Raw genomic sequence first — 24,232 nt, forward strand, 5'->3', positions numbered from 1 at the left:
ACCTACAGTCACCTGCTCACAATTACACCCGTTATTGATTTGATTTAAGAACAGAAGTAGCATACTGTCCCGAAAAAAAATAAATGTCTAGGATCAAAAGACAGCATGAGGAATGACAACAGACATCAAGGTGTAGGAGCCAAAAGCAGCTCTCATCTCCCAACAATGATTCAGTAGGACATTCAGCAAGTCCACCCCCAAATTAGGCCTATTTCATATTAAGTAGGTTTTACTCACCAAAAGATAGATTCCCCTCCACGGCCAGTCCCCAAGGGGTCACCAGTTTGTATAATAAAATCCCTCTGTATCAATGCAAGATACACAAGGTATTAGTCTACTTATGGATGTAGACAAAGAAGGAAATAAATATCTATTATAAACACTCACCTGTACATTGTGAATGAGGCAGTAGTTGTAGTACTTGATTTTGCAAAGCTTCAGAAAATTCTGACAAGCTAAAAGAAATTATATTGAAATTTACAAAAAAATGCAATTTGCGCCTGGATCTTTTCTCTTTGGCTGTACTGGGATTTTATTAACATTGACTCTAAAGCCTGCTACACATCTATGGAAAAGATTAAATACTATGCATTTTCCCTTCCTAGATCCCACATCCAGCAATATTTAGAATAGCAATATGAACAGTTGTATAACAAAGATCAGCACACATTTTTCCCCCTCCCTAGCCTTCCCCAAATAATGTCTACCAAGGAAAAAGTCAATGTTTTTTCAATTTAAAAACTATTACACTTACTCAATATTTTAGAGACATAAAAATAAGACACATATTGTCTGCAGTAGAAGAAAATGAGCTCCCAACCAAAATTGTTGTTTATAATTAGAAAAAAAACACAGAGTAATAAGTTTCCCCATACCCTTGAAATTAAATGTGGAAACTAAGGCCCTCATCCTGCAAGCACACACATTTAACTTACCAGCATAAGCATCTTTTATCCTAATATCCTTACACCTACCCAAATACAGAATCAGGGACCTAATTTGGTATAGCGAATGTAATCGCCAACTTGCATTTTCCAACTAAAAAAAATAAATAAATCCATGCAGACTTTATGAGAACTGGCAACCAGAAAAGGGCAGGATTACTACAAGCCCTCAACAAGGGATTCCTTAAGAGTGTGAAGTATCAAAGTGGTAGCCGTGTTAGTCTGTATCCACAAAAACAATGAGGAGTCCAGTGGCACTTTAAAGACTAACGGATTTATTTAGGCATAAGCTTTCGTGGGTAAAAAACCCACTTCTTCAGATGCACGGAGTGTTTGCATCAAGCCAAATGCAATCAACCCCACGTTTTCATGTTGTAAAAGTATTACACACGAGAGCTGAAACACAGTCAGCATCATCAGATGCTCTGCTCAGTGACCCTACTGCTGCCCTTCTTTTGAACCCACCCCGGGTTCCCCCCCACGCACAGCACCACCCATCAGCGCTATGCTAAGCTCTGTGGCCTCCGTCCTCCTCGGTTGGCGGAGCGGGACACTGGCGCTGGGCGAGTCTGCCCCCAACGCGCCCCCAGGCCCCGCTCCAACTCCCCGGGCCCCCGCCCCTCACCTCTGGGCCTCTCCTCCGTGTACAGGTCGATCACCAGGTCGCCCACCGTGGTCTCCAGCAGCACGGCCATGGCCGCCGCGCCCCGGAACCACAACAACGCGCCAGGCCCAGCAGCGCGTCCCGCCCGGCCGCCTCCGGGAGAGTCAAAGGGAGACGCCGCGCTGTTCGGCTTCGCTGTTACGGAGCGCGCCCGTGCAAACTGAGCATGCTCAATGACACCTACGGAAGCCGCCGCCCGCCTCACTTGGGATGGCGGTGTGACGCGAGAGTAAAAGGGGGCGGGGCAGGGCGGGGCGGGCGGGACGCAATGTGTGCGGGGAGGAGGGGCGGGGCACTGGCTGCACAGGAGTGAAGAGCCGGGGGGTGGGGCTAAGCAAGGCGCATGCGCTGCTTGGCAGTGGCAGTGTCGTGCGTGCGCTGAGCCTGCCGGCAGGGGTCGCAGGGCTAGAGCTGTGGGGTCGGGGCTGCCCTGGTGGCTGGAGCTGCTGAGAGATACGCGGTTCTCTGGGGTGTTTTACACACACCCCGACACCGCTGTACTTGTCTGTGTTCAGAAGCGTCCCTCGTCAGCGTGTGTTGCTGCCTAAAACCTCTCAGCTGCCTGGGCAGCCTTTTTCTTCTCCTCCACTGGCCACGTGTGGTTTCACACCTTTATTGTTCATTATTCTTAGCACTGCTCTGGTTCATCTTTGCTCACGCTATTGGGGGGCGGCTGTCGTTGTGCTAGTTAATAATTTTAATAGCAAACAGGCATTGATTTGTAGGAGCTTCAGCACTCACACCTCAGTGTTTCTGGTATAACGTGCTGCTTTTTATTGCAATTCTGTAATTTACTATTCTTAATTCTATTTTTCTTTTAATAACAAAGGTGATTCTTTGGGATCATATGATTTTGAGATTGACTGACTGACTTCCTGGGATACAGTGTTGTTGTAGCTGTGTTGGTCCCAGGATATTAGAGAGACAAGGTGGGTGAGGTAATATCTTTTATTGGACCAACTTCTATTGGTAACAGAAAAGCTCTGTGTGGCTCAAAAGCTTGCCCCTCTTACTAACAGAAGTTAGCTCCAGTTAAAGCTATTACCTCACCCATATAGTTGAATCATCCAAGTGTGGGGGTCTCTTGTGGAGAAAAGGATAAGAGGAACTAATTCTAATAAGAGTTAGTAACAATTAGTAGAAATAGGTAAACCATTATTCTATCAGTTATGTAATGAGATTACAGATACAACAGAGACTGTGAAATTTGTTTTCTGCATAAAGGTGAAAAAGTTATGTTGTACTGTGACACAGAGACCCTTTGGCAAATAGTCCCCTTTTCTCTGTAAACAGCTCTCACCTCAGACCTGACAAACTCATTACACCAAACATATCTTGCAGGGTATTTATCCACAAGGGATACCACAGGAGGAATCTACAGAAAGCTCGTAACTTGTCAAGACTCACAATTGTGTGTTGTGTGTATGGATAATGTTTAAAGGAACAATGTATTTATATTGAGACTATGCTTTATGGACTTAGAATAGAAATTAGTTACCAGGAGGAAATGTGCCCCAATGATGGCCCATTCAAGCAGGAGGGAGTTGTCACCCCTCTCTCATCAGCCAGCAAGGTAATGCAAGGCTCAATTGACTAGTCTTGCTCCCTTCCAAAACTATCCATGGAAAACACATCAGAGCCACCATCAAACAATGAAAACCTCTTAGAGGTGAAGAAGGAACTGTTACAACAGTAACAGTGGCAGTAAATAGAAACAAAAGGCTTTTTTCAATATACCACAGAGGAAGGAGAAGCACTCTGGATCCATTCACTGAGGAAAACTCTTGGAGGAAGGGAGTACTTGGAGGAAGGGAAACCAGCCAGCTCTGCAGCAGACTGAACTTTTGGGTAGAAATCTACTTTATTTGATAAGAAAGGTAACTACTACTAAGTGTAGACCCAGGTTCACATTTTATGTTTTGTATTGTAATCACGTGTTTCCAATATTTTGTCTTATTTCTAGTTAAAACTTTATTCTTACTTTAATAAACCTGATTTTGTTTTATTATAAGTGTTCACAAGTGCTGTGTGGTTTACAGGAGTGATGGCTTAAGATAAAACTGATACACTGGAACACAACTGCAGATTTGGGTGCAGAGCATCTGGAATTTCTGTAAGTAACCAGTGTCAGGGGCTGGATATCACAGGGGAATGATTCCGGGGGACTTGGGGTGCACCTGTGGATAGCCTGCAAGTTGAGTTAGGGCTGGCACAGCCCAAAGGAGAGAGGTTGAGTGGCCAAAAATCTGGTGGTGCCAGGGAACTGCTACCCAGCTTCCACAAGAAAGACTCCCTCTCACTGGAGACCTGGGGTAACAGGGTGACTCACAGTACTGGGTACACCAAAAAGTGTCTCATATATTCAGTGTAATTTTGAATGAGGAAAATTGAGAGAGGGAGTGAAGAAGAGAGGATGAAAGGGAGGAGAAGAGAGAATGGTTTTATGGAGTAAGGGAAAGCAGAAGAGAGAGGAAGGAAGTCAACAGTTAGATAAGTATCCTGTATAGGGACCATCAAAGCTGGGATTTTTCAGAGGAGTCTGAGGGACTTAGACACCCAACTCCCATTTAATTTCAATGGGAGTTGAGTGCCTGAATCCTTTAGGGTCTGTTGAAAATGCAAGGCTAAAGGGGATCCTTATTTTGCTACGTGTTTGTATATTCATATAGTGTTATAAATAATCTTGCTGTTAGTACATTTTAAGTATGATTTAATCACAAAGTCCATACTCAGAACATCATAGCAGCTTTAGAAGTGGGCCTGGTGTCAGTTGCGTAGAGTTCATCAAGCTTTTGTCGGAACACAACCCACTGAAACACGAACTATATCTATGACTCACCACTGGAATGCAATCCATAGTTAGGAATGCATTTTATTTAAATCTACTCCCACCAGCATATGCAATATTCACAAGTGACAACAAATGGTGCATGCCTATATCTGCCATTCCATCCTTGCAAACAGTTTTGTAACCATTATGAAATTCAGCAAAATATACCACTAGGATCCCTATTTACCAGACAGATTTATTGCATGATGTTGCTGGCTCACCTCTGGCTGACCAGAGTGAGAATGCACAATGAACAGACATAAACAGAACTTCTGCCCCCTCTTTGAGTGGTACTTGTATTATGGATGAGTCTTCTTTTTGGAAACTGCCTCAGTAGACAGCCATGCTGCAGTATATGTTTAAATTAGGGTTGTCAAATGATACAAAAAAAATCACAATTAAGTACGAGATTTAAAAAATAGTTACAATTAAACGCACTGTTAAACAATAATAGGATACCAATTTAAATTCAGCATGGAAGCATGTCCTCTGGAATGGTGGTCAAAGCATGAAGAAACATACGAATGTTTAGCATATCTGGCATGTAAATACCCTGCAATGCCGGCTACAACAGTCCCATGTGAATCCCTGTTCTCATTTTCAGGTGACGTACATAAGAAGTGGGCAGCATTATCTCCCATAAATATAAACAAACTTGTTTCTCTTAGCAATTGGCTGAAGAAGTAGGACTGAGTGGACTTATAGGCTCCAAAGTTTTAAATTGTTTTGGTTTTGACTGCACTTACATATAAAAAAATTCTGTATTTGTAAATTGTACTTTCATGATAAAGAAATTGCACTACTGTACTTGTATGAGGTGAATTGAAAAATACTATTTCTTGTTTCTTTTTTACAGTGCAAATATTTGTAACAAAAGTGAGCACTGTACACTTTGTATTCTGTGCTGTAATTGAAATAAATATATTTGAAAATGTAGAACATCCAAAAATATTTATAATAAATTTAAATTGGTATTCTATTAATGTTTAACAGTTCAATTAAAACTGCGCTTAATTGTGACTACTTTTTTAATCTAGTTAATTTGTTTTGCATTAATCGCTTGCATTAACTGTGATTAATTGACAGACCTAATTTAAATGGCAGTGTGGGGGTAGAGAAAGGAAATGGAAATCAAGACACCTGTGTTCTATTCCTTGCCCTGTCAGTGATTTGCTGTGTGACCTTGGGCAAATCACAAAACTTCTCTGTCTCAGTTTCCTGATCTGTTAACTGGAAATAATAATAATAATAATCATACTTACTGTTGGAAGTGTTTGAAATTGTCAGATAAAAGCAGCTATATCAAATATTCATTATTAAATAACTTCTGGAGAAATCAAAATAAAAAAAATTATAAAGTTTATTTGGAGATAATCACAAACAAAATAAAACAGGACCAAGCAGTTATGTACATGAAAGTTTCTTCAATGCTGAAATGGTTCAAAGTCAAAGAAAGTGAGAAGAATGGGCAAGATGTCATTTCCTGTAAAACTCCTAAGCCTCATTCTCCATTGCCTTGCACCTATGTCAAGTGAGTGCAAAGTGGATGTAAAATACTACTTCTCTGTTTTCATAACATTTCACATTTGCATTACACAGATGTAAATGATCATGCAAGATGCAAGGTAATTGAAAATAAGCCCTTTTGCGTATTTAACTTTTAAGTACACAGATCTTATATCCTTCAAATTATTATTATTATTTTTTGCACAGAGTTTTAAATGTATTTACCTTTCCTGCCTATAATCTCCCCTGTCCAGCGATATAGAACTCCCACTTCTGGCCTTGCAGGGTAGGGAAGTCTCAAACCTGGTTCTGGTGCAAGACAAAATATTTCCTACACCTCAAACCAGTGCAGATTACATCCGAAAATTCCACTTATTGGGAGAAAGAAGGAAACATTTATCTGACAGTTTCTTTTTTTAATATACAGTGGCTCTTCAAAGCTCCTCAAAGTTTTGAGAATTTGGTACGTTAGAAATAGCTTCAAAAAAAGGATTTGTAGACTGAGTGCAGGTGAGGCCATGCAAAGGTGCATGGTGAAGTATTTATCACATGAATATCATCACCTATGTTCATATAGTCTGTGTGGGGATGTGAGTCTGTCTGAATACAATACAGTACATATATTTGCTTACTGTAAAAAGCATTATTCAAAATGTGCAATTTGTTTTCTTAATGTAAAATGGATATTTAGAGCACAGCACTGGCTCACTGAAAAAGTCTCCCAGCAGGCCCTGATATGACAGAACAAAATGGTTTAAGAGAAATCATTACCATCAGTTGCATCAAAGATTCATTAACTCCAAATTCTTAAAATAGGCTTTAGCTCAGCAGACAATTGCAGACTGTCAAGCAAGTAAGAAGGAGTTTTAAAAGGCTGTAAGCAGGCCTAATTAATTTTCTTTCCTTTTTGGTTAAGGGAATTTATAAAAGTAAAAATTATTTTTTTAAAAGATGTGTAATGAATAATACTTTGGGGCCCAATTATTTGTTTTAACAATCTGGGGACCTATTCCTACAAAGAGTTGTCCACACACATAGAGCCTGATCCAAAACCCACTGAAGGCCATGGTAGTCTATCCACTGACTTAACAGGTTTTGGCTTAGATCCATAGTTACTCTGTATAGAATCCCACTGCAGTCAGTGAGAACAGGAATAACTATAAATGTGTTTGTAACAATTTTCATGACCAGGCCACTGTATTATTATTGTAATTAAAATAATTTAAAACATCTAATTTTCTTTTCTCTCCTTAAGCTGTTCGTTTACATTTGATATTTCACTCAGCTTGGACAGTTTCACTTTCCACTTACAATAAATTTAATTTGCTAATTTCCCTTGACTAGTGCCTTGCTATTGTAATGATATTTCCAGTGAAGTTTCCTAAGGAAAAATAATGCCAGACTGAAAACGACAGAGGGAAATAAAGATTAATCCCATTAAAACATTGACTTTAAACAAAGGCAGAATTAAGGTTGTCTGCCGGTGACCGTGATTGAGTAGGGTTGCTCAGGGAAGGGATAGTGTGTTTGTGAGAGTCAGTGCAAGTGTGAGAAGGATGTAGGTATAGAACAGAGGTGGGCAAACTTTTTGGCCCAAGGGCCACTTCTGGGTATAGAAATTGTATGGCGGGCCATGAGTGCTCACAAAATTGGGGTTGGGGTGTGGGATGGGGTGAGGGCTCTGGCTGGGGGTGCAGGCTCTGGGGTGGGGCTGGGGATGACAGGTTTGGGGTGCAGAAGGGTACTCCGGGCTGGGACTGAGGGGTTCGGAGGACAGAAGGGGGATCAGGGTTGGGGCAGGAGATTGGGGCTCTGTGGGGGGTGGCTCAGGGGTGCAGGCTCTGGGCGTCTCATACCTCAAGCAGCTCCCGGAAACAACGCATGCCCCCCGTCTGGCTCCTACATGGAGGTGCAGCCAGGTGGCTCTGCTGCATGCTGCCCGTTCTGCAAGCACCGCCCCTGCAGCTCCCATTGGCCGCAGTTCCCGGCCAATGGGAGCTGTGGAGGCAGTGTCTTGGGGTGGGGGCAGCATGTGGAGCAGAGCCCCCTGGCTGCACCTATGTGTAGGAGCCGGAGGGGGGTCACGCCACTGCTTCCACGAGCTGCATGGAGCGGCCCCGACCCTGCTCCCCTGCTGGAGTGGGGAAAGCCCGAGACATCACTCCCCAGCAGGAGCTCGAGGATCAGATTAAAACGGCTGACAGGCCAGATGCGGCCCGTGGGCCATAGTTTGCCCACCTCTGGTATAGAACCTTATATCCTGGGTTCAGTGGGTTTGAGTTTTTCATTATTATCTCTTACAACCTTAACTGGTCTTCACAAAGTGTTTTGGTGTTTGAACATTTATTAACCTTTGCAAAGTCTTCCTTGAAAGAGGGCCAAAAATCAACACGCAGGACCGTCCGCGCCGCCTTGGGATCCCGTGCAGTGCGGACAGAGGGGAGACCGCCCCCCCCCGCGCCAACGGCGTGTGCCTGTGCCGACTTTGTGGCTCTGCTTTCGCGGAGGCGTCTCCCGCCAGGGGAAAAGTTGGCCTTGGAGCCTCCCCCACAGCTGAGGGCGGAAAGGGGCAGGGATGGGGAAGAGGGACGGAAGACGAGGCTTTCCCCAGCACACAGACTACGTGGGGGGGATGCAATGGCCGGAACCAGCCAATCCGCCTCATTGTCTTTCCCACCTCCCGCAGAGAACCCCATCGCCGCCCCGCCTGCACATGCCTCCAGCGACACCCGGGGGCGCACCGGCCATCCCAGAGCCGGACCGCGGCGCAACCCCGCCGGCAGTCGTGCCCCGTCCTGCGGAGGCGGGGTGTGTACGTGCGTCCCGCTCGCCCCCTCCAGCCGCTCTTGTGCAACAGCCCGGCCCGGCTCTCCTCCCCCGGCTCCAGCCCGCCCCTCGCCCCGCCCTTGCGGCTCCCCTCCCTCTTCCCGCGGGGATGTTTCACTAGTTTGTTTTAATTCCCGGGACCCAAGATGGAGGCTGCGCTGGGGCCTGGCGGGCTCCTGCTGCTCCTCCTCGTCCTGGGGCGGCTCGGCCCCGCCGCCCCGCAGCCCACCGCCCCCCCACAGTTCCTCAGCCAGGTACCGAGAGGGGAGACTCGGCCTGCGGCGGGGCGGGGGTGAGGTGCGCTGGGTGGGGGCTTGGCTTGACGCGGTTTCCATCAGAGTTTGGGTCTCTGGCTCTCAGCATCACCCCCACTGTACAAATTGCTCCAGCGCCCCTGTGTGCTGGGGGGGGGTCGGGGTGCGCTGGGTGTGCGGGGGCAGGGGACGCACTTGGCATTCCGGGGTGCGTGCTGGTGGGGTAGGGGTGTGCGCCGTGTCAGTGTATTGAGGGGTGAGGGTCCATGGCTAGAATCAGGCTGTCCGTTTGAAAATATAGACCTGATATTTGCCAAGTGCTGAAACCTGACATTGATGATCTGTTTTCCAAATGCATTTTAATTAAAATGTGCTTGGGTGATTCCATGTTATCAGACTGCACCAAAATGAGTTTACCAGGAATGGATCTCTTCTTTTTGTTTTTTTTGTTTTTTACTCTAACTTTTCTTGTGTATGGAAGGGAATGCTGCAAATTGATGGTTTATGCACGTTAATATTTAGAAAAACGGCTGGTTGGGGGGGAGAGAGAAAATACAGGTATTAAAAATTAACTTGTACATGAGCTGTATTTTTTTCTTTGTATTTTTAATGTATACATCCACATCTTGACAGCTCCGTGCTATAGATTAACATGATGCTATAGGCCCAATTCTTGATTTCAGTGCTACACGATTGAGCCAAGAAAATGTTATGGTATAGAGAGTACATTGAGGGGTCGGAGTTGGTGCTGAAATATATATTCATATGATTGGCTATAAAGTAAATCTGTTTTTTTGTGAGCTAGGGATTTATTTTGGTACTATTTAAAGGTTACTTTTGTTGGAATTAAGGGATACTTCATGAGACCATGTAAACCATAACCTCTAGAATTACTCCCTCCCCAACACAATAACTGGTTCTATGTTGATTCTGACATTGTGAATAAAGCAACCTCTACTTACAATAGTTGTGAACTTCAGAGCATCTTATCACCGAAGTACCAAATGGGAAACTTCTTTGTTGGGTTAAGTAGTCAATTGGGCTGTTAACACACAACTGATAACATGTTTTTTTTTATTTACAAAGCTCTCCTCAAGGTAACTGTGTAAATAAAATAATATTTTAAAAAGCCTGGTAGCAATCCCATTAGTGGTACATGCTATACTGAAAGTAGGAAACCTGGGTTTACTTCCCAGTTTCTGCCTCTTCACACAGGGCCTTAAGCCTGGTCTACACTTGGGGGGGGGATTGATCTAGGATACGCAACTTCAGCTACAAGAATAGGGTTGCTGAAGTCGACATATCTTAGATCGACTTAGAATCACTTACTTCGTGTCCTCGCGGCGCGGGATCGTTGGCTGCCGCTCCCCCGTCGACTTTGCTTCCGCCTCTCGCCGAGCTGGAGTTCAGTAGTCAACAGGAGAGTGATCGGGGATTGATTTATTGCGTCTACACTACATGTGATAAATCGATCCCCGATAGATCGATCACTACCTGACAATCCAGTGGGTAGTGTAGACGTACCCTTAGTTTGCTAACTGGGAACTCTCAGCTGGGAAACTATGGCCCTGATGTTGTTACAAACATATAGCACCTGTGTAACTGTTGGTAGGATTGGGGCTTTATAGAGGTTTGCTGTCTGTAAAAGATATAACAGCTGTCAGCATTGACAGCTCTCTTTCTGTGTCGGTGGGCTGTATCTACATTGGCCCAGAAACAAGTGAGGCAACAATGACCGAGTCTCAATTGTTCTTTAGCACCAAAAAGTTACTATCTGTTTGGAATGTTCCTTATCACAATTGATAATTGTCAGAAGGACTCCTGTGTGGATTGAAGTTGGGGGGAACACATGATTGAATGGGAACAAATGTTTCATAGCTTGATAGCTTTATGCATTCTTTAGAAATGTATTTTAGATATAGAAGGAACAAAATCTTCATTGCTGAGCAGAGTTACTCTTGATTAGATATGAACTGACTTGTCACAATGTAGCTGCTGCTGCAGATTTGAAATTGAAGGTCCCAAGAATGAGATGAGCATGAATTCTCCCTTCTCCCCTGTTCCATGTGGCTTCACAAGACCTGTGTTGTTTAAAGGGACACAACGAATGGTAGTTCTTTACTCTGCATAGTTTTGGATCTGCAGACCTGTGAGTGTTTCACAGATCAGAAAGCCACTATCACTTTTAGTTAGGTCTGGACCGGGCATTATGTCTGTATATTCTGTAACTTTGACAGTATGTGGACAGAATACTATCAATTGCTTGATGTTTTAAACTTTTTAAACATGATGTTAAAGTTCCCCTTCAGTGTAGGTTAAGAATGTATGTTTTTAATTTAGAAAGGTGTTGTGGGAAAACACGACAGGAAAGGATTCAAAAACCTTGACATACTAAAATGACTTGGTTTGAAGTCATTTTGTAGGTTTGAAATACTCTGCTTTAGCTCTCATATTTGAGTACGTCACTTGTTGCTCAGTGCCTGTCATTTCCCAAACAAGCACTTATGAAACATGGACTTGCCCTTCTTTTCATATTTTTTTTGGACAGCAGCATAGGTTTTTGCCTTGTAATTCAAATGACTCATTCTGCATCATTCTGTAGAGGTTCAAGAGATATTTCACAAAGTTATCTTTTGTGAAATTCTTCTTTAAAAATATGTTCAAACTGCACTGGAAGCTTAAAAAATGAGGGAAGATTAAAACATCCTGGAATAAACATCCTTTAGGTCCCTAGAGTTTCTTGACAAAGCAAAAGCAGCTAGGAAATCACAAGGCAAAGTAGTTAATAATCTCTGCTGTGTAAAACTAGGATGTAAAAGAAATACAATACAGTTCTTAATACGAGGTCAAAAGTTAGATTAAGTTTAGGTCATTTTGGCTTTCATTTAGTTTTTTTATTCTTAATATGGTCCTGATGAGAAGAATACATGAAGTGTGAGAGAGCTGGCTGAAAGCACAATGGGCTGGGTCCTGTTCTGATATACATCGGCAGTAACTGAGTTTAGTTATCTAAATTAATTTTCCCCTGGATGGTTGTTTCTAGTTTTTGAGAATGTGATTTTTCCTTTTGATTATTTATGTTGATTTATTTCTTTTGATGTGGCCTACTCACTTGTCAGAAATGTGGCATATATACTTAGTGTGCATACCATTATTTTTCCTGCAGATAATATCTATGTTATTGGATACTAAAAACATCTGAGATGTTTTTCAAGACAAAAAATAGTTTTTCACTGGTGAGATATTAAGAAGTTCTCCACTATGTAGACCACATACACATGTTAACATATGCATGCAGGCACCATGTGCTGTTATACTTCAGAGGAAGAGAAAAGGCTTGTTAATAACAACTTATTTAAACCAATAAAAGAAATAACTTTTGCAAGTATCTTGTGGCGATAACCTGATATTTGTTCTGAACTTGTGAAAATTTGTGTAATTCTCTGTATCTTTCTGGCATATTTTATTAATTGACTGCTGGATGATGTAATGATGTCCCAATATCTTGGAATTAGGTATGTGATTTTACAACACTTGGTAAAATAATCATAATATGTTATGATTTAATAATGAGAAAGCAGAAATTTAATTCTAGCAATGTAAGTAGGGAAGAGGGGAGAATAAGTGGTGTTATCCAAAGAACCTTACTAATTCACCTCCGTGACTGGGTCACCATTGTGAATTAATAAAATTTGCAAAGTAGGAAGTAAACAAATGTGTACATGCAAAAAGAAAAGCACGGCTAATGCATGGTAATATAATGTCATTTATTTGACAAGTGTAGCATAGTTTTAATTACTTACCCTAAGAAATACAGTGAATGTCTACACAAGTATAAGTGAATGTCTACACTACAGGATTACTCCGAATTTACAGAATTTGATTTTTGGCAACTGATTGTATAAAGTCGAATGCAGCGGCTACAATAAGCACATTAATTCGGCGGTGTGTGTCCATGTACCGAGGCTAGTGTCTACTTCCGGAGCGTTGCACTGTGGATAGCTATCCCATAGCTATTCAATAGTTCCTGCAGTCTCCCCTGCCAATTGGAATTCTGGGTTGAGATCCCAATGCCTGATGGGGCCAAAAACATTGTCGCGGGTGGTTCTGGGTACATGCTCCCCCTCCCTCTGGGAAAGCAATGGCAGACAACCGTTTCACGCCTTTTTTCCTGGGTGAACTGTGCAGACGCCATACCACGGCAAGCATGGAGCCCGCTCAGCTCAAGACAGCAGTCATGAACATTGTAAACACCTTGCGCATTATCATGCAGTTTATGCTGAACCAGAACCTGCAAAACCAGGCGAGGAGGAGGCGGCCACTGCAGCGCGGCGACGAGAGTGATGAGGACATGGTCACAGAATTCTCTCAAACCGCAGGTCCCGGTGCTTTGGAGATCATGTTGTTAATGGGGCAGGTTCTAGCCGTGGAATGCCAATTCTGGGCCTGGGAAACAAGCACAGACTGGTGGGACCAAATAGTGTTGCAGTTGTGGGACGATTCCCAGTGGCTGCGAAACTTTTGCATTCGTAAGGGCACTTTCATGGAACTTTGTGACTTGCTTTCCCCTGCCCTGAAGCGCCAGAATACCAAGATGAGAGCAGCCCTCACAGTTGAGAAGCGAGTTGCGATAGCCCTGTGGAAGCTTGCAACGCCAGACAGCTACCGGTCAGTCAGGAATCAATTTGGAATGGGCAAATCTACTGTGGGGGCTGCTGTGATGCAAGTAGCCAAAGCAATCGCTGAGCTGCTGCTACCAAAGGTAGTGACTCTGGGAAATGTGCAGGTCATAGTAGATGGCTTTGCTGCAATGGGATTCCCTAACTGTGGTGGGGCGATAGATGGAACCCATATCCCTATCTTGGCACCAGGGCAGCCAGTACACAAACCGGAAGGGGTACTTTTAAATGGTGCTGCGAGCACTGGTGGATCACAAGGGAGGTTTCACCAACATCAACGTGGGATGGCCGGGAAGGGTTCATGACGCTCACGTCTTCAGGAACACTAATCTGTTTAAACAGCTGCAGCAAGGGATTTACTTCCCAGACCAGAAAATAACCGCTGGGGATGTTGAGATACCTATAGTTATCCTTGGGGACCCAGCCTACCCCTTAATGCCATGGCTCATGAAGCCATACATAGGTAGCCTGGACAGTAGTCAGGACCTGTTCAACTATAGGCTGAGCAAGTGCAGAATGGTGGTAGAATGTGCCTTTGGACATTTAAAGGGTTGCTGGCGCACTTTACTGACTCGCTCAGACCTCAGCCAAACCAATATTCCCATTGTTATTGCTGCTTGCTGTGTGCTCCAAATCTCTGAGAGAATAAGGAGGAGACGTTTATGGCGAGATGGGAGGTTGAGGCAAATCGCCTGGCTGCTTATTACGCGCAGCCAGACACCAGGGCGATTAGAAGAGCACACCAGGAAGCGCTGCGCATCAGAGAAGCTTTGAAAACCAGTTTCATGACTAGCCAGGCTACAGCGTGAAATTTCTGTTTGTTTCTCCTTGGTGAAAACCCGCCCCCTTGATTGACTCATTCCCTGTAAGCAACCCACCCTCCCCCCTTCGATCACAGCTTGCTTTCAAAGGAAATAAAGTCACTATCGTTTAAAAATCATGTATTATTTATTAATTGATTATAAACATAGGGAGAAAACTGACAAGGTAGCCCGGGGGGGGGGGAGGGGCGGGTTGGGAGGAGGATAGGAGGGAAGGAAAAGGCCACTTCAGAAGTTCAAAATAATGACCGCCTTTTGCTTGGGCTGTCCACTGGGGTGGAGTGGGAGAGCCTCCCCCCACGTTCTTGGGCATCTGGGTGAGGAGGCTATGGAACATGGTGAGGTGGGAGGGTGGTTATACAGGGGCTGCAGCGGCAGTCTGTGATCCTGCTGCCGTTCCTGAAGCTCCACCAGACGCCGGAGCATGTCCGTTTGCTCATGCAGTAGGCCCAGCGTTGCATCCCGCCACCTCTCATCTTGAGCGTCCCTCCTATCCTCACGTTCATCCCTCATGGCCTCACGTTCACTGGCAGCTTTCCTGTACTGTGATACCGTGTCCTTCCACTCATTCAGGTGAGCTCTTTCATCGCGGGTCGATTGCATGATTTCCAAGAACATTTTGTCTCGCGTGCGTTTTTTTGGCTGCCTTATCTGAGATATCTTTCAGGACAGAGGGAGACTTGAAAAATTTGCAGCTGCGGAAGGGGAAAAAAGACATTTTACAGAACAATGCTTATATTCTTTCACGGTGAACAACACTTCACATTACATAGCACATATGATTTCGGTACAGGGTTGCATTTTGCATCTTAATATTGAGTGCCTGCGGCTTTGGTGTTAGAGATCACAGACGCAGGTCCGGGCAACAGAATTCGGCTTGCATGCAGCCATGGTAAGCCATTGTCTTTCGGCTTCTGCAACCTTCGTAAAAGCAGCGCCCTCCTTTCCCATACCAAGCAAAGCCCGTTGAGTGCTGCGGTTTTCCTGTTAACGTGCAGCAGCAGAAACAAAACTAAACCCCCCCCACCACCCATCCAATTCTTGGGATGATTGCTTTATCCCTCCCCCCACCGCGTGGCTGGTATCAGGGAAGATCTCCCCCCAGAATTGCATGCAGCTCAGCGTAGAAGTGGCATGTCTGCAGCTCTGCACCGGACCTTCCATTTGCTTCTTTGGTTTTCTGGTAGGCTTGTCTGAGCTCCTTAACTTTCATGCAGCACTGTAGTGAGTCCCTATTGTGGCCTCTCTCCATCATGCCCTTGGAGATTTTTTCAAATGTTTTGGCATTTTGTCTTCTGGAACGTAGTTCTGCTAGCACGGAATCCTCTCCCCATGTAGCGATCAGATCCAGTACGGTACATGCTGGTGCTCTTTTCCGATTCTCAGACTGCATGGTTACCTGTGCTGATGAGTTCTGAGTGGTCACCTGTGCTCTCCACGCTCGGCAAACAGGAAATGAAAATCAAAAGTTCACGGGGCTTTTTCTGTCTTCCTGGCCAGTGCATCTGAGTTCAGATTGCTGACCAGAGCGGTCACAATGGTGCACTGTAGGATTGCTCCAGGAGGCCAATACCGTCGAATTTCATCCACACTAACCCTAATTCGAACCGGCAATGGTGATTTCAGCACTACTCCCCTCGTCAGAGAGGAGTACAGAAATCGATTTTAAGAGCCCTTTATGTCGAAGTAAATGGCTTCGTTTTGTGGACGGGTGCAGGGTTAATTCGATTCAACACTGCTAAATTTGACCTAAACTCATATTGTAGACCAGGCCTTAGACTAATAATAAATGTAATGAAGTTTTAGTAATGCAAGATCTCTCTAGAGGACTGTTCTAAAAACTTTGCTGTAAAGTATGCAGGGTCTGACATTTTTTGTCCTATAGCCATGTCAGTAGACCTGGTTGCAACATGGGAAATTTTAAAAAAGTTTAAGAAAGTCTAGTGTAGGCATCCACTTGCTGTCATTAAGAAGTGTTTGGACATTTCTACACTAGTACGTATATGTGGGGTATGTGTGAGGGGATACATGCATGAATGTTATGTATGTTGGGTTGTATGCAGGCTGTGTGTGCCAGTGTATTGAGGGGTGATTGCACATCGCTAGAAATATGTTCTTATTTTGAAAATATAAACCTAATTTTTATTTGACCTGTATTTCTTCTTCAAGCTGAAACTTGACAATGATGGTTTGTTTTTCAAATGTTTTTAAAAAATTATTCAGGTGACTAAGTTATAAGACTGCTCAAAGTAGTGGGTTTTTTTTAAACTACTTTGTAACTTACAGTAGCTTTTTGTGTATGAAATGGAATGTTGCATATTGATTATGTATCAATATGTAGAAAAACTGCTGGCTGGGAGAAGGGAGAAAAATGTAGTTATTAATATTAAAGCTATTCCACATATATATCTTTATATTTTTAACATATATACATCCGTTTCATGACAGCTCCATGCTATGGAGTACTGTAGTGCTGTAGGCCCCAGTGTTGCTCCTGTGATTTCAGTGCTACAGGATTGGGGCAAGAAAATTTTGTGGTGTATAGTTAATTGTGGTTTTTGTTGTTGTTGGGTGGGATCGAGTGGAGAAGGGAGGTTATAAAGTAAATTTGGAGTTTTTGAATAGTTGGTTTTATTTTGGTACCATTTTTAAAGGTTACCTCTGTTGGAATTAGAGGATGCTTCATGAGACATGTGAACTTAGACCTTTGATTTTTTTTAAAAAGCTGGATAGTTCTGTGTTAATATTTAAATTGTGACTAAACATCCTCTGATTACAATAGTTGTGAACTGCAAAGTGTCTTATCATAGAAGCATGAAACGGGAAAGATGTGCTGGGTTATCTGGTCAATTGTCCTGCTAATACAAGATTGTAATAAATTCATACACCAGCAAAGTTCTCCTCCAAGTAACTTTGTTTAAAGAATAATCATAATTAATTAATAAAAAAGTGGTAGCAATTCCAGTATTGGCCTATCCTGTACTGTAAGGTAGGAAACCTGAGTTTACTTCCTGGTTTCTTTCTCTCTTCACGAAATGGTTGTGAATTGTGCTAAAGCACAACTGTGGGGGGGACTCTCTGGGTATGTCTACATTGCAATAAAAAACTGTAGCATTGAGTCTCAGAGCCTGGGTCAATTTGTCTTAGGCTTACAGGGCTCAGGCTGTGGGGCCAAAAATAGCTGTGTAGTTGAGGTTCAGGCTCAGGCTGCAGCCCAGGCTCTGAGACCTTCCCCTCCCCCGCCAACAGCTACACTGCCAATATTAGCCCCACAAGCCTGACTCGGGCCAGCGATGCCACAGGTCTTTTACTGCAGTGTAGTTGTATCCTCAGCAAACTAAGCCCTCTAGGAATGAGGCTTACGAGGTTCTCTGACTAGCTGTAATAAATTATAATTGAGAGAAGGTGACTCTCGGCCATGTTGGTCTCAGCATATTAAAGATACAAGGTGGACCAGTAAAAGGTATTACCTCACCCGCCTTGTGTCGCTAATATCCTGAGACCAATGTGGCTACAACACTGCTTGCATAGATTATAGCTGTCAGAATTAACAACCCACTATTTGTGTCAGTGCAATGTTTCTGCACCAGCGCAGATACAATTGGGGCAAGGGTGACTGAGACTCTATCATTTAGCACCAAAAATATTGAGGCCATGTCTACACTACCACATAAGTTTTACGAACATATGTCTCTCTGGGGTGTGGAAAAAAAACACACTCCCGAGCGACATAAGTTTCGCTGGCACAAGTAGTAGCGTGCACAGGGCAATGTTGTTGGAAGAGATTCTCCTGCCTACATGGCTACTGCTGCTCGTGGAGGTGGTTTTATTATGTCAACAGGAGAGCTCTCTCCCGTTGGCATAGCGTGGCTACATGAGCGATCTTACAGCGGCGCAGTTGCATTGGTAGAGTTGTGTCGCTGTAAGCTTGCTTGTGTAGACATGGCCTAAAATCTGTTTAGAATGTACCTTAGCATAGTTGGTAATCCTCTAAAGGCCTCTGTTATGTGCATGCAAGATGGGTACATATGGCAACAGGAATAAATGTTGTTCTTCAAGTGCTTGTTCATGTCGATTCCATGCTAGGTGTGTGCACGCCATGTACACAGGTGCCGGAGATTTTTCCCTCAGTGGTATCTGCAGGGTCATCCCTAGTTCCCCCTGGAGCCCCACGCACATGTGCCGATATAAAGGGCGCTGCCAGCTCCATGCCCTCTCAGTTCCTTCTTATCGCCCATCACGGTTGCTTGGAATGACCTTCTTGCTCTTGCAAGGCTTTCCTAATAGTGGTTTGGACTCTGATCTGTTGTATATAGTTGTTGTAGTTAGCAGACTTAGTTACTCTGAGTGTATATGGTACAGATAGTTGTCCTAGTCTTAGAGAGATGTTGTCCTAGGTACTGGGTATGCCCCAGTCCCTGGGCTTCAAGCTGTCACCTCCTGCGGCAAGCCTGTGCCTATGAGCGACCCGTGTTCGCCTTGTCTAAAGTGCCTCGGGGAAGCTCATGTTAAGGAGAAGTGTAAAATCTACAAGGGCTTCAGACCAAGGACTCAGAAAGACAGAGACATCCACCTGAAGGCTCTGAGCCGTCCTGTTCCGAATTGGCACTGAGTACTTCAGCCTCTGTGCTCTTCCCAGCACCGTTCCCCAGCACGGGCGCTCAGGAAGAAGCACAAGCGCTGGGAGAGGATGCTCTCTGGTGCCAAACAGCGATAAGAAGGGAGCAATTGATGTGAGACCCGTGCCGGGCCATTTGTCCTCTCCAGAGCCACGGTCGGTGTACCAAGCCCGATTTGGAGCCCACGTCCGATTCTGGGGAGCGGTTGTGGTACCTCATCCTTGTGGGTCCCCTCGACTCCGGAGGCTTTCCAGGCTGCAAAGGACTTGATGTCTCTCCCGATACCACTCATCACCCAAGGTCCCATGCCAGCCAGGACTACCGGAGACAGAAGGGCGCAGGGGGTAGAGAGCTCCTGTTTGGCACCAGCGGTTGTGGCACCTTCATGACCCTGTTGCAGCAGTCCCTGACCCAGCATTGGTCACCAATCCTCTGGCACCACCTGGAGGCAGTACCGGGCATGGTGCCTCCATGATCTCTGTTTCCCTTGCCTCTGTTTGCCAGAAGCTGGGAATGGGTGACGGGATGGATCACTTGATGATTACCTGTTCTGTTCATTCCCTCTGGGGCACCTGGCATTGGCCACTGTTGGAACACGGGATACTGGGCTATATGGACCTTTGGTCTGACACAGTATGGCCTTTCTTCTGTTCTTATGGCTGTTGAGGTCTGAAATGCTTCCTGAAAGCCGGGAGAGCATATAGGGCTAGAGAGCGGAGCGTGGCTCTTAAGTCTTTGAGGCTGTGCAGCTTGGAGTCTGTCTGCTCGGAGAACAGAGCAGTGCCCACTTAGGACTAAATCAAGAATTGCCTCCCCTCTTGTGGGTTCCAGGACTAGCTGCTCCAAGAAGCAGTCATTTAAGGTGTCAAGAAACTTTATTTCTGCCTCCCGTCCTGAGGTGACATGTACCCAGTCAGTATGGGTGTGACGGGTTGGGTCACAGAAATCCCTTTGGGACGGCCACCTGATGTGCTGGGACTACCACTGAGCCCATTTTCCCTGCCAGCTTGGGACTTCAGAACCTTGCCTTGTTTGAGCCAGACACGCTTGCCTGCTGCAAACACAGGTCCACGTCTGAAGCACGTCCCCCACAAGCTGCAGGCTTAACTGAAAACAGCTTAAGAAGTGCTCCAGTCTCCAGTCCAGCTCCCAATGGGGTCCAAACTCCAAATAAATCCGTTTTACCCTGTATAAAGCTTATACAAGGTAAACTCCTAAATTGTCTGCCCTCTATAACACTGATAGAGAGAGATGCACAGCTGTTTGCCCCTCTCCCTCAGGTATTAATACATACTCTAGGTTAATAAGTAAAAAGTGATTTTATTAAATATAGAAAGTAGGATTTAAGTGGTTCCAAGTAATAACAGACAGAACAAAGTAAATTACCAAACAAAATAAAATAAAACATGCAAGTCTAATGCCTAATACAGTAGGAAACCAAATGCAGGTAAATCTCATCCTCAGAGATGTTCCAATAAGCTTCTTTGACAGACTAGCCTCATTCTAGTCTGGGCCCAATCCTTTCCCCAGTGCAGTCCTTGATCCAGCTCAGGTGGTAGCTAGGGGATTTCTCATGACTGCAGCCCCCTTTGTTCTGTTCCACCCCCTTATATATCTTTTGCACAAGGCAGGAATCCTTTGTCCCTCTCTGGCTTCCCACCCTTCTTCTAAATGGAAAAGCACCAGGTTAAAGATGGATTCCAGTTCAGGTGACATGCTCACATGTCACTGTAGGACTTTATTGCCCACTTGCCAGCACACACGTACACTGGAAGACTTACAAGTAAACAGAGCCATCTACAACCAATTGTCCTGGTTAATGGGAGCCATCAAGATTCCAAGCCACCATTAATGGCCCACACTTTGCATAACTACAATAGGACCTCAGAGTTATATTTCATATTTCTAGTTTCAGATACAAGAATGGTACATTTATACAAATAGGATGATCACACTCAGTAGATTATACGCTTTGTAATAAGAACAGGAGTACTTGTGGCACCTTAGAGACTAACAAATTTAGTACTCCTGTTCTTTTTTGTGGATACAGACTAACACGGCTGCTACTCTGAAAGCTTTGTAATGATGCTTTACAAGAGACCTTTTGCATGAAGCATATCCCAGTTACATTATATTCACACTCATTAGCATATTTTCATAACATCATATGGAGTACACTGTCACCATGGGGATAGTTGAAATTCCCCATTATTATTGGGTTTATTTTAATAGCCTCTCTAATCTCCCTGAGCATTTCACAGTCACTCTCACCATCCTGGTCAGGTGGTCAGTAATATATCCCTACTGCTATATTCTTACTATTAGAGCATTGAATTACTATCCATAGAGATTCTATGGTACAGATTGGTTCATTTAAGATTTTTACTTCATTTGATTCTACGCTTTCTTTCACATATAGTGCCACTCCCCCACCAGCACGACATGTTCTGTCCTTGCGATATATTTTGTACCCTGGTATTACTGTGTCCCATTGGTTATCCTCATTCCATCATGTTTCTGTGATGCCTATTATATCAATATCCTCATTTAACACGAGGCACTTTAGTTCACCCATCTTATTATTATTCTAGCATTGGTATATAAACACTTTAAAAATTTGTCACTTTTTAGCTGTCTGTCATTACATGATGTAATTGAATGGGACTTTTTTTCATTTGACTGTTTCTCATCAGATCCTACCTGTATTTTATCATCTTCCATCCTCTCCTCCTTATTAGGACATAGAGAATCTCCATTAATAGATCCTCCCCTCAGGGTTGTCTCTGTTCTAACCACATGCTCCTCCGCACCTGTCAGCTTTTTCCCAGCCCTTAGTTTAACAACTAAGACCTTTTAAATTTTAAGTGCTAGCAGCCTGGTTCCATTTTGGTTAAGGTGGAGCCCATCCTTCCTGTATAGGCTCCCACTTTCCCAAAAGTTTCCCCAGTTCCTAATAAATCTAAACCCTTCCTCCCTACACCATCGTCTCATCCATGCTTTGAGACCCTGCAGTTCTGCCTGTCTAACTGGCCCTGTGCGTGGAACTGGAATCATTTCAGAGAATGCTACCATGGTGGTTCTGGACTTCAATCTCTTACCTAGCAGCCTAAATTTGGCCTCCAGGACCTCTCATCTATCGTTCTCTATGTCATTGGTACCTACATGTACCTTGACCGCTAGCTCCTCTCCAGCACTACACATACATCTATCTAGATGTCTCGAGAGATCCGCACCTTCGCACCAGGCAGACAAGTCACCATGCAGTTCTCCTGGTCATCACAAAGCCAGCTATCTATGTTTCTAATGATTGAATTGCCCATTACTAATACCTGTCTTTTCCTAATAACTGGAGTTCCCTCCCCTGGAGAGGTATCCTCATTGCGAAAGAATACCACAACATCATCTGGAAGGAGGGTCCCAACTATGGGATCGTTTCCCTCTGCTTGTTCTCTTTCCCTGAGACTTTCATCCTCTTCAACAGCACAGAGGCTGTCAGACCAGGGGTGGGACCAAACCCACCTCAGCAATGTCAGACCCAGGGTCTCTGGTCCAGGAAGAACTCTCCCTGCATATAAATATCAGGGAACTCAGGGCAATACGCCTGGCCTGCAAGGTATTTCTTCCCCAGCTGTCAGGCAGGGTTGTGCAGGTCTCGACGGACAACACAGCCTTGATGTTTTATGTCAACAAGCAAGGGGGAGCTCGCTCCTCAGCCCTTTCTGAAGAGGCCCTCTGACTATGGGCCTTCTGTGTGAACCACGAAGTCCCTCTCAAGGCGGTACATCTCCCAGAAGAGCAGAATGCGCTGGCGGATCACCTCAGCAGGTCCTTTTCCTTTTGCCACAAGAGGTCTCTTCACCCAGAGGCAGTCAGCTTTATCTTCCAGAAGTGGGGGACTCCCTAAGTGGACCCATTCCCCACCAGACATAACAGGAAAGGCAAATGGTTATGTTCAATGCGCGGGCTCAGCCAGGGCTCTGTGTCTGATGCCTTCCTGTTCTCGTGGGCAAATGAACTGATGTATGCCTTCCCGCCAATCCCCCTTGGTTCACAAGGTCCTCCTAAAGATCAAGAGGGACAAGGTGAAAGTTATCTTGATAGCTCCGGTGTGGCCACACCAGCATTGGTTTGGCACGCTTCTGGACCTCTCAGTGGCAACTCCACTAGAGCTGCAACCACATTCAGACTTGATTTCACAATATCAAGGCCAGTTGCTTCACCCAAACCTTGCCTCTCTACACCTGACGGCATGGCTTCTGTATGGCTGAACCCCGAGGAGCAGGTCCAGCAAGTTTTGCTAGGTAGCAGGAAGCCCTCCACCAGGGCTACCTACCTAAGTGGAAATGTTTCACTTGTTGGGCCTCAGAATGGAATCTTTCCGTCTCGGTCCTCTCTGCAGTCCATCTCGGACTACTTGCTCCACCTGAAGCACCAGGATCTGGCACTGTCATCAGTCAAGGTTCACTTGTCAGTCCTCTCGACCTTCCATCCTTGGGTCCAAGGCAGATCAGTCTTTTCCCATGAGATGACTATCAGGTTCCTTAAGGGTTTAGAAAGACGCTACCCACAAGTCCGTGAACCGATTTCCCCCATGGGACTTAAAGCTGGTCCTGTCAAGGCTTGCGGGACTCTCCTTTGAGCTGTTGGCATCTTGTTCTCTACTGCTCCTCTCATGGAAGGTTGCTTTCCTAGTGGCAATTATGTCGGCCAGAAGGGTCTCCAAAATCAAAGCCCCTGACTTCAGAACCCCCTTGTATGGTGTTCTTCAAGGACAAGGGCCCCCACCCGCCCTTCCTACCAAAGGTAGTGTTGCAGTTCCATGATAATCAGGACACTTTCCAAAGCCTCACAGCACTGATGAGGAACATTGGATACATACTTTAGATCGGGGTGGCCAAACTTACTGACACACCAAGCCACTTATGATAATCTACAGAAGTTTGAGAGGTGGGCATGCCAGCCGGGACTCGGGGCTTCAGTCCTGTGGGGCATGCCAGCTGCGGCTTGGGGCTTCAGCCCTGCTCCTGCTGAAGCCCTGAGCCCCAGCAGATGCCTCCTGCAGACCTCCCTCCCCGCAGGGCATAAGCCC

General features: G+C 44.9%; 2 protein-coding genes across 5 annotated transcripts in view; one reads left to right on the forward strand and one right to left on the reverse strand.

Annotated features, from left to right (window-relative positions):
• The window catches only part of PPIL4 (peptidylprolyl isomerase like 4), a 28,096-nt gene extending 26,189 nt beyond the window's left edge, over positions 1 to 1,907 (reverse strand). The window contains exons 1-3 of the mRNA XM_005280440.5: positions 1,570 to 1,907; positions 388 to 455; positions 238 to 302 (exon numbers count right to left, since the gene is read on the reverse strand). Coding sequence (XP_005280497.1) covers positions 238 to 302; positions 388 to 455; positions 1,570 to 1,639 — 203 coding nt within the window. The 5' untranslated portion in view covers positions 1,640 to 1,907. The remainder of the gene's footprint in view (positions 1 to 237; positions 303 to 387; positions 456 to 1,569) is intronic.
• A 6,654-nt stretch (positions 1,908 to 8,561) lies between these two features.
• GINM1 (glycosylated integral membrane protein 1) overlaps positions 8,562 to 24,232 on the forward strand; it is a 39,725-nt gene continuing 24,054 nt past the window's right edge. For 2 of the 4 annotated variants that reach the window (XM_065590338.1, XM_065590339.1), the window contains exon 1: positions 8,562 to 8,752. In XM_065590338.1, the coding sequence (XP_065446410.1) occupies positions 8,582 to 8,752 (171 nt within the window). In that variant the 5' untranslated portion in view covers positions 8,562 to 8,581. Of the gene's footprint in view, positions 9,025 to 24,232 lie in introns of all 4 variants that reach the window. The other 2 variants (XM_005280441.4, XM_005280442.4) reach the window with 2 other exon arrangements.

Source organism: Chrysemys picta, chromosome 3, assembly GCF_011386835.1.
Source record: "Chrysemys picta bellii isolate R12L10 chromosome 3, ASM1138683v2, whole genome shotgun sequence".
NCBI classification, from domain to species: Eukaryota; Metazoa; Chordata; order Testudines; family Emydidae; genus Chrysemys; species Chrysemys picta.